This window comes from Nycticebus coucang, chromosome 10 (genome assembly GCF_027406575.1).
Source record: "Nycticebus coucang isolate mNycCou1 chromosome 10, mNycCou1.pri, whole genome shotgun sequence".
Taxonomy (NCBI): domain Eukaryota; kingdom Metazoa; phylum Chordata; class Mammalia; order Primates; family Lorisidae; genus Nycticebus; species Nycticebus coucang.
This window is the reverse complement of record NC_069789.1, coordinates 90,172,725-90,182,984: the sequence shown is the minus strand read 5'-3', so window position 1 is coordinate 90,182,984 and position 10,260 is coordinate 90,172,725. Positions and strand designations below refer to the sequence as shown.

Sequence of the window (10,260 nt, the reverse complement as noted above, 5' to 3'; positions counted from 1 at the left end):
GAGCTCTTCCCTTACTCTGCACCCAGGACCAATCTTCCCCTGTGACATCGTTGGGGATTCCTTAAGGCCCATGTCCGCAGGGATAATTTGTGTCAGCTGCTACCTCCTAACGGCTTAAATCAATCTCATTAACTCAAGTTCCTCATACAGATTGATTACACGAGGATAAAAGAGCCAAGGGAAGGAAGCTGACATCCGTGGTTAGTATTATTATTATTAGGGATTTTTGAAGAAGCTGACATGCAGATACGGAGCATGCAATAAGGTTTCTTAGCAAAGTATGAGTTGAAGTGTAAAAGTGGTTACACACGAAGCTGATCTAGGATTAAAAGGTAAGTTGGGGTCCTCATAAGAAGGAAGCTTTCCAGCCAGGAGACCGGGCTGGTGAGCTCACATCATTGCAATTTGGGCTCTAAAAATGGCAGCGTCACCATGTGAGCATGACCTGGTGTCTAGACAGGGACTCAACGACTATTCTTTTGGAGATGGTTTGGCACTGAGTGAGAACTCAAGGCTTGCTTGGCCCTATAATGGAGAGAGCATAATCTTTGAAGCCAGACAGACCTAGGTTCAAATTCTAGCTCTGTGCCTCTTGGGTTGGCCTAGTTTCTTTGCTGCTTGGTCTCCCTGTTCCATGAATGAGGATAATTCCTTACAGGGGTACTGTGGTTATCAAATACGATAACAGAAAAAACATCTCAAGGTGGCTGGCACTAAACGAGTGGCTGCTATTATTCTGTTAACAATATCAAGCCTCCAGTATCTACGTCCCCTGCAACAGCTGAACAAGTAGTCTGGCTCCAAAGCCCAGCTTTGTGTCCCTTCTCTGTTTATTTTTTACATATATATAATATAAATATATAAAATATATTTACATATATATTATAAAAAATATATTTAATATATTAGTATATTAAATATATTAGACACAGGGTCTTGCTTTTGCTCAGGCTAATCTTGAACTCATGAGCTCAAGCAATCCATATATATTATATAATACAATACATATATGTAAAAATATTTACATATACATTTTATTTATACATATAAATATTCTATATTTACATATAATATATATTATATATAATATAAAATATATTATATAAAAATATATATGTAAAAATAAATATATTTACATATAAATATAAAACATATAAATATATGTAAATATATAAAACGTATTTATATGTATAAATAAAAAATATATATGTAAATATGTTTTATATATTTATATTATATATAATACATATGTAAAAAATAAACAGAGAAGGGACACAAAGCTGGGCTTTGGAGCCAGACTACTTGTTCAGCTGTGCAGGGGACATAGATACTGGAGGCTTGATATTGTTTTTTTTTTTCTTTTTTTTTGGTAGAGACAGAGTCTCACTTTATGGCCCTCAGTAGAGTGCTGTGGCCTCACACAGCTCACAGCAACCTCCAACTCCTGGGCTTAAGCGATTCTCTTGCCTCAGCCTCCCGAGTAGCTGACTATAGGTGCCCACCACAACGCCCGGCTATTTTTTGGTTGCAGTTTGGCCGGGGCCAGGTTTGAACCCGCCACCCTCGGTATATGGGGCCGGCGCCTTACAGGTGCCGCCCGAGGCTTGATATTGTTAACAGAATATATATATATATATATATATATATATATAGTTAACAGAATATAAAATATATTTACATATATAGTATATATATATATATATTTTTTTTTTTTTTGTAGAGACAGAGTCTCACTTTATGGCCCTCGGTAGAGTGCCTTGGCCTCACACAGCTCACAGCAACCTCCAATTCCTGGGCTTAAGCGATTCTCTTGCCTCAGCCTCCCGAGTAGCTGGGACTACAGGCGCCCGCCACAACGCCCGGCTATTATATTTTTTTTTTTGAGACAGAGTCTCACTATGTCATCCTCAGTAGAGGGCCATACTATCACAGCTCACAGCAACCTGTGACTCTTGGGCTTAATCGATTCTCTTGCCTCAGTGCCCTACTCACTGAGCCACAGGCGCAGCACCTACATATATATTTTTAACTTTAATTTTTACTTCTTTAATTTTCATTCTTCTTTTGAAGACAGTCTCACCTGTTGTCCTGGCTACAGTGCCATGGTGATATAGCTCACAGTACCCTCCAACTCTTGGGCTTAAGGGATCCTCTTGCTTCAGCCTCCCAGATAGCTGTGAGGCAATCAACATGATGCCCTGCTAGATTTTCTATTTTTAGTGGGGACGAGTGTCACTTTTGTTCAGGCTGGTCTTGAACTCATTATCTTATTTATTTTTTATTTTATTTATTTTTTTTTTTGTAGAGACAGAGTCTCACTTTATGGCTCTTGGTAGAGTGCCGTGGCCTCACACAGCTCACAGCAACCTCCAACTCCTGGGCTTAAGCAATTCTCTTGCCTCAGCCTCCCAAGTAGCTGGGACTACAGGCGCCTGCCACAACGCCCGGCTATTTTTTCGTTGCAGTTTGGCTGGGGCCGGGTTTGAACCCGCCACCCTCTGTATATGGGGCCGGCGCCCTACCGACTAAGCCACAGGCGCCGCCCTTGAACTCATTATCTTAAATAGTCCTCCCGCCTTGGCCTCCCAGAATGCTAGGATTACAGGTGTGAGCCACTCCCTCGGGCCCCTTCCCTGGTTTTTAGAAGGCAAGTGTTCTGGGAAGAAAGCTCTGTGTTTGTCAGTGATGTCAAACGGTGAGGAAAGGGCTCTGCTCAAGTGACAACCTTTAGAGGAACAGGGTCTGCTGTGCAACCTGGGGAGAGTCAGTGCACTTCTCTGAGCCTCCGCTCCTTCAGCGCCATTGGTAGGGTAATCATAGCTGGGCTTCCCGTTGCATGATTGGACCTTGCTCTTCCCCACCCGCTCATTAGGGCAGGTATTGGAGGGAATAACTGCCTCATGGCTGGAGTTGGGCTGGGCACCAGACCATGGGGAGGGCCCACCGAGAACACCGCAGTGAAGAGCCTCGCGAACTGTGCTACGCCGGCCCGCGTGGGGGCGAACGTGCCTCTGACTCCTGAAGCCTGTTTGCGGCGCTTGTTTCTCGTTCACAGGTGCAGTGAGTACAAGGCCATGGCTCAGAAGAGCGCCGCCATCAACGCCATTAATCTCCAGTACGAAGACCTGGCCTCGGAGGTGACCAGGCGCAGAATCACGATGACGAGAAGGTACCCAAAGCTCTCTACCTCGCTTGCAGGGCTGGGATGGAGCGTGGCCGCTGAGCCCGGCTCAGCGCATGAAGTTCAAGGGGTCTGGTTTGTGTGCGTTTATTATTCCGCGGTGGCTGCTGTGAGGCACGCTTCACAGATGCGGAACTGCTTCGTCACCTATTGTGGGAAATCGGCTTTTCTCACGTGCCCCTCAGAGATGATACCCACTTGTGTAAGTTCGCTGTGTGGGTGCTGGGATGAACTTCACATCAGTGGCTCTTAACGGGGGGCTGGGGACCACTTTGATAATGCGCTGGAAGTTGTCATGTAGCATCCCGGCATAAAACGCAGGCCTTTACAGACTTGGGGCAGCCTGGCTTCCCTGAAACGCACCCTCATTCCCGGGGAGGCCGTAGGCTCCCTGCTGGCAGGGACCGTGTCTCTACGTCTGCGCCTGGTGCCTGGTACCATGCTGGTGGACGAGGAACGAAGGAGCCAGCCAGCGCTCAGACAGGAGACCTTAGGCAGCTTGCTTGACCCAAAGGAGGAGGGTTTGCATGACTCTGTTCTAAAAGGCATCCGAGGTTGGCAGATAAAATACAGAAAGTCTAGTTCAATTCATATTTTATATAAACAAAAAAATTATTTTGGGGTGTAAAAACAACTGTAATATTGTGATGCTGAAAATCTGCTTTGTGTCTGAATATCAAATTTAACTGAGCTCCTTACAGTTTTGTTCGCTACATTTAGCAGGCCTGAATGTAGCCAATAAGGCCTTTGTAAGGATGCCCTCTCTCTGGTCTCAAATCCCCAGATCCCTTGGCCAAGCTACCCTATAAAGTGTATAAGGAAAGCTTTAAACTCTAACTTATATTAAAACTGAACTCTGGAAGAAGAAAAATTTTTATTTTATTTTGCGGTTTTGGCCGGGGCTGGGTTTGAACCCGCCACCTCAGCATATGAGGTCAGCGCCCCACTCCTTTGACCCACAGGAGCTGCCCAAATTTTTTTTTATTTTTGAGACAGAGTCTGGAGTTATCACCCTGGCCAGAGTGTCCTGGCATCATAGCTCACAGCAACCTCCAGCTCGGACTCAAGCAATCCTTTTTTTTTTTTTTTTTTTTTTGGAGACAGTTTCACTATGTCGTCCTTGGGAAAATGCCCTGGGATCACAGCCCACAGCAACCTCAAACTCCTGGGCTTAAGAGATTCTCTTGGCTCAGCCTCCCAAGTAGCTGAGACTACAGGCACCCAACACAATGCCCACCTATTTTTTTTTTTTTTTTTTTTTTTGTAGAGACAGAGTCTCACTTTACTGCCTTCGCCTTGGGTAGAGTGCCATGATGTCGCAGGACTCACAGCAACTTTGGGCTTCCACGATTCTCCTGCCTCAGCCTCCCGAGCAGCTGGGACTACAGGCGCCCGCCACAACGCCCGGCTATTTTTTGGTTGCAGTTCAGCTGGGGCTGGGTTTGAACCCACCACCCTCAGTATATGGGGCCGGCACCCTACTCACTGAGCCACAGGCGCCACCCTACCCAGCTATTTTTTTTTTGTAGAGACAGAGTCTCACTTTTATGGCCCTCGGTAGAGTGCCATGGCCTCACACAGCTCACAGCAACCTCCAACTCCTGGGCTTAAGCGATTCTCTTGCCTCAGCCTCCCGAGTAGCTGGGACTACAGGCGCCCGCCACAACGCCCAGCTATTTTTTGGTTGCAGTTCAGCCAGGGCCGGGTTTGAACCCTCCACCCTCGGTATATGGGGCCGGCGCCTTATTGACTGAGCCACAGGCGCCGCCCCTACCTGGCTATTTTTAATTGCAGTTGTCATTGTTGTTTACCAGGCCCCGGGCTGATTTCGAACCTGCCATCCTCAGTGTATGTGGCTGGCGTCCTAACCTGTGTGCTACCGGTGCTGAGCCTCAAGCAATCCTCTTGCCTCAGTTTTTCTGTTTTTAGTAGAGATGGGGTTTTGTTTTTCTTTCTTTTTGCAGTTTTTGGCCTGGGGCCTGGTTTGAACCCGTCACCGCCCACCCACCCCCTTCCCGGCTTATGGGGCCTACTCCTTGAGCCAGAGGCGCTGCCCAAGAAGGGGTCGCGCTTTTGCTCGAGCTAGTCTCAAACTCCTGAGCTCAAGCAATCCACTCACCTCGGCTTCCCAAAATGCTAGGATTAGAGGCATGACCCACCACACCTGGCTGAAAATAAATTTGAGATAGTCTTATTCTGTTGTTCTAGCCTAGAGTGCTATGGGGTCATAGCCCACAGCAACCTCAAACTCCTGGGCTCAAGCAATCCTCTTGCCTCAGCCTCCAAAGTAACAGAGACTATAGTTCCAGCTGAACTCAGGAAATTGCTGTGAGCACCCTCACTGCATGTCAGGAGGTGGTTGTAGGATTTGCTCCCTTCTGAGGGAGGGGTGGGGCTGCTAGGCTGCGGAAGGTCACTGATCTTCTTCATTCATGTTCAGCAAATGCCAGTATGTTGTAGTTTACCTGTGTTGGTTAAACGGATCAATAGTTTATATTATCTAGTCTTTATAAATGTAACCCTTAAGAGACAAGTGACCTAAATATTTGCCAAGGCTGGGTGTGGTGGCTCATACCTATAATCCTAGCACTGTGGGAGGCCAAGGTGGTTGGATCACTTGTGCTCAGGAGTTTGAGACCAGCCTGAGCAAGAGCAAGACCTTCATCTCTACTAAAATTAGAAAAACTAGCCAGGCACCGGGCGTGGTGGCGGATACCTGTGGTCCCAGCTACCTGGCAGGCTGAGGCAAGAGGATTGCTCAAACCCAAGTTTGAGGTTGCTGTGAGCTGTGACGACAGAGCACTCTACCCAGGTGACAGAGTGAGACTGTCTCAGGAAACAAACTTTTGCCAGGAAACCTTGTATTGGAGTAATACTAACACTGCAATATGAGTAGATGACAAAAATTGTCACAGCTGACACTTCTAGCTAGAGCTCTATACATCTAGTATATTATGAGCTTAAAATAATGATCTTACTCCTAAATCTGACAAAAGGTTAGCCAAAAGATCCAAAATTATTGACTGGAAATATGGACTTCATCCAATAAGTGCCCCTTGACATTAATTTATTAGGAAGTAAAGTATTAGCAGATCGGTAGAATTTAGGTATGATTTCTTAGTTACCATACATGTGGGTATTGTGCCTTTACTAATAGGGGTGTGTGGCCAATTTGACAACACGAGTTTATTTATTTATTTATTTTGTAGAGACAGAGTCTCACTTTACTGCCCTCGGTAGAGTGCCGTGGCGTCACACGGCTCACAGCAACCTCCAGTTCTTGGGCTTATGTGATTCTCTTGCCTCAGCCTCCCGAGCAGCTGGGACTACAGGCACCCGCCACAACGCCCAGCTATTTTTTTGTTGCAGTTTGTCCGGGGCTGGGTTTGAACCCACCACCCTCGGTATATGGGGCCAGCGCCCTACTTATTGAGCCACAGGCGCCGCCCAACACCACAAGTTTAGACTGTGAGAGTGGGTTTTGTCTCCAAGAGGCCACAGTCATTGTGCTGAAAGATGATACAAACCCAGGGCCTCTCCTGAAAACCAAACAATCCCTCCATGTCACCCACATCCCTTTCGCCCCCTGTTAGGGATCGGCTTTGATTGGGGAGATGGCAGCAGTAAACCTGTGTCTGGATCCCCAGCTGAGTCTAGATTCCAGTCTGCGTTTCACTGGCCACATGACCTGCCTGGATAAATCACCTTCCATTTCAGCTTCCTCAACTGAAAACTATTGTGGGTTGTGGCTGAGAATCTGCACGCAGGTAGTTTTTGGCTAATTTCTGATCCCTGAAACACAATATGTACTCAGGGAATAGTTATTCTGAATCTGCGGTAGCTTGACAGGCTGGTCTTGTTCCTTTGAAGGCAAGGTTTGCCCAGCCCTGAGAAGGAAAATCCTGGTGGACCTCAGCAGAGGGGAAGAGAACCCGCAGGCTGGCGATGGGGCCAAGTTAGGCAGAAAGAGGGTATGAAGGAGCCTAAGGGTGGACTGGCTTTGAGTATAGCCGGATTGCAAAGGAAACATTGAGACAGCTTGCCCTGGGCTGAAATGCACGAGAGCTGGCTGGTCAGGGATGGGACAGCCAATTGATGGGAAGACCTTCTGCTCTAATCCTCAGAGACGACTGAGGAATGGGTGGGGGTGGAGGGGGGGCTGGTGCACAAGTGGTCCCCAGTTCTATTGGACCCGCAGGACCAACAGAGACAGCTGAGGTCACTCTGAGGAGAGCTGACTCCCAGTGATAGCCTGTGTCAAGTACAACTCACCTTTGCAAGGTGTGGGACGAGGAGTTTGGAAGAACGTCTCTAGAATGTTAACTGCTCTTTAGGTGCTGGCATTTGGGGTCTTTCATTCTCTCTGATTCTTTTTTTTTTTTTTTTTTTTTTTTTATTTCTCATTATTGAATCCTAACATTCAATATGCCTTTCTTCCTAGTGGAGACATTACTGAGAAAAACAGTGAAGCTAGAGAGATGCATTCAAGTTCAGAACAAGCCCTTCTTCCTCACTGGGCCCAACTCACAGAACCCCCTGCCCCACCCCCTTCTCCAGCTGAGGAGTCCGTGAGCCCCTGAGCATGTAAAACTTCACTTACTTTGAAGTGGACTTTCACAGAATTGCAGAAAACGGTCTCAATGGTGTTGACGTTCTTCGGGTTATCTTAGAAGACTGTCTTAGAAGATCTTTGTTCGTTCCCACTTTTCTTCTCCTAGAACCACTGTTGAGTATTGTTTATTTTCACTAATGCACTTGGCTTGAAAAACCAAAAATTGCTCTAAGTCTTTGATACATATGTAGATTTGATCTTTAATTTATGTAGAACAATTACTGCAGTCAGTGGATTTGGGTGGTTTTTTTTGTTTTTGTTTTTTTTTTTTGTAGTTTTTTACTGGGGCTGGGTTTGAACCCGCCACCTCTGGCATATGGGGCTGGCGCCTACTCCTCTGAGCCACAGGCGCCGCTCGGATTTGGGTGTTTTTAAGCGACCAAAAAAAACAAACAAAAAAAAAGCCTGATTTGCTTGCGGCACAGCCCAGTCTCTTAAATATAGCCCAGGAGTAGGAAGGGGTCACCCTGGAAGCATCCTTTAGTCCATGTCAGAGTTCCATGTTTCCCAAAGACAGCAAGCCCATGTCCCTCAGAGACCATGCCCAAAGCCAGACTGTGCACACGACATGCACAAGCCCAGAATGAAGTCAGCTGCAGGTCCCCTAGGGCCCTCTACTCCCTCCTACCCCCAATCAGGCCACCTCCTAGCCTCGGAGCCACCAGGGAGCTCGCTTGGTGGGGTAATTAACAAGAGTTTAAGTTAATACATAAGATAATACTCGGTGAATGCTATTATTCCCCAGGACACTAAAATACATAAAATTCCTCAGTGGTGACAGCCCTTCTCTCTCTCTCTTTTTTTTTTTTTTTTTTTTTTTTTGAGACAGAGCCTTAACCTGTCACCCTGGGTAGAGTGCTGTGGCATCACAGCTCACAGCAACCTTCAACTCCTGGGCTCAAGCAATTCTCCTGCCTCTGCCTCCCAGGTAGCTGGGACCACAGGCGCCCGCCACAACGCCCAGCTATTTTTTGGTTGCAGCTGTCGTTGTTTGGCGGGCCCAGGCTGGATTCAAACCCGCCAGCTCAGGTGTATGTGGCTGGCGCCTTGAGCCACAGGCGCTGAGCCAACAGCGCTTCTCTTTACCACAAAGGCTGGTTTTGAAGTAGACACCATCTCAGATGGCGCTGTGCTCATGTTTCCCCATGGGTTTCATTAAAGGCTGCTGACCTTACCCTGGGATAGGAAGGCGTCCCGGGGACTTTCTCCAGATTCAGGGGCTGAATCTAAGGTTCAATCATTTTGAAGCTAGGCTTACAAAATGATTTTGTTCCTTATGTCCTCTCAGAAGATTTCTGAAGATTGACCTGAAAGTTTTCTAGTCCGAGAGAAGTTTTAGATTCAGAGGGCCATGCAAGCAAGCAGCAGGATGTTTACTTGATCAGGCCTTAGTAGTTTCTAGGATACATGCAAAAGGGCTGTAAAATTTCATGCTTTCACCACCCCTAATCCCCTAGAGCAGTGGTTCTCAACCTTCCTAATGCCACGGCCCTTTAATACAGTTCCTATGGGTCATGACCCACAGGTTGATAACTACTGCCCTAGAGCTTCAGGAGATAGCCATAGCTAGGGTTCACCTTTTCCAGGCCTTGAGTGGGAAGATTTCTAACGCCCTACCACCTCGGGTAGAGTGCCATGATGTCACACAGCTCACAGCAACCTCTAACTCCTGGGCTTAATGCGATTCTCTTGCCTCAGCCTCCCAAGCAGCTGGGACTACAGGCACCCGCCACAACGCCCGGCTATTTTTTGTTGCAGTTTGGTGGGGGCTGGGTTTGAACCCACCACCCTCGGCATATGGGGCCGGCGCCCTACTCACTGAGCCACAGGCGCCTCCCTGGTAACTTTTTTTTTTTTTTTTTTTTTGAGACAGTCTCACTATGTCACCCTCGGTAGAGAGCCGTGGCGTCACTGTTCACAGCAACCTCAAACTTTTAGGCTTAAGTGATTCTCTTGCCTCAGCCTCCCGAGTAGCTGGGACTATAGGCGCCCACCACAACACCTGGCTATTTTTTTGTTGGAGTTGTCTTGTTTAGCTGGCCTTGGCCAGGTTTGAACCTGCCAACCTCAGTGCATGGGACTGGCGCTGTAACCACTGTGCTATGAGCGCTGAGCTTGGACAGATAACTTTTAGCAAAGTCGCAATTAAAAGCACATCTCCAGCTTGGCACTGGTCATTCAGTGGTTAGGATGCCAGCCACATGTATAGGAGCTGGTGGGTTTGAACCCGGCCAGGGCCTGCTAAACAACAATGATAAGTACACTGTACCCATAGCACAGTGGCTACAGCACCCATAGCACAGAGCTGGTTGAGCACAGAGGCTGGCAGGTTCGAGCCCGGTCTGGGCCAGCTAAACAATAATGACTACTGCAACAAAAAAAAGCCAGGCATTGTAGCAGGCACCTGTAGCCCCAGCTACTTGGGAGGCTGAGGCAAGAGAATCACTTGAGCCCCAGAGTTTTGAGG

General features: G+C 47.4%; 1 protein-coding gene across 1 annotated transcript; it reads left to right on the top strand.

Annotated features, from left to right (window-relative positions):
* Positions 1–3,074: 3,074 nt before the first annotated feature.
* MYOCOS (myocilin opposite strand) lies at positions 3,075–7,761 on the top strand. The gene is made up of 2 exons (XM_053606083.1): positions 3,075–3,169; positions 7,623–7,761. The coding sequence occupies exons 1-2, from the start codon at positions 3,075–3,077 to the stop codon at positions 7,759–7,761; spliced, it is 234 nt and encodes a 77-aa protein (XP_053462058.1).
* Positions 7,762–10,260: the final 2,499 nt, after the last annotated feature.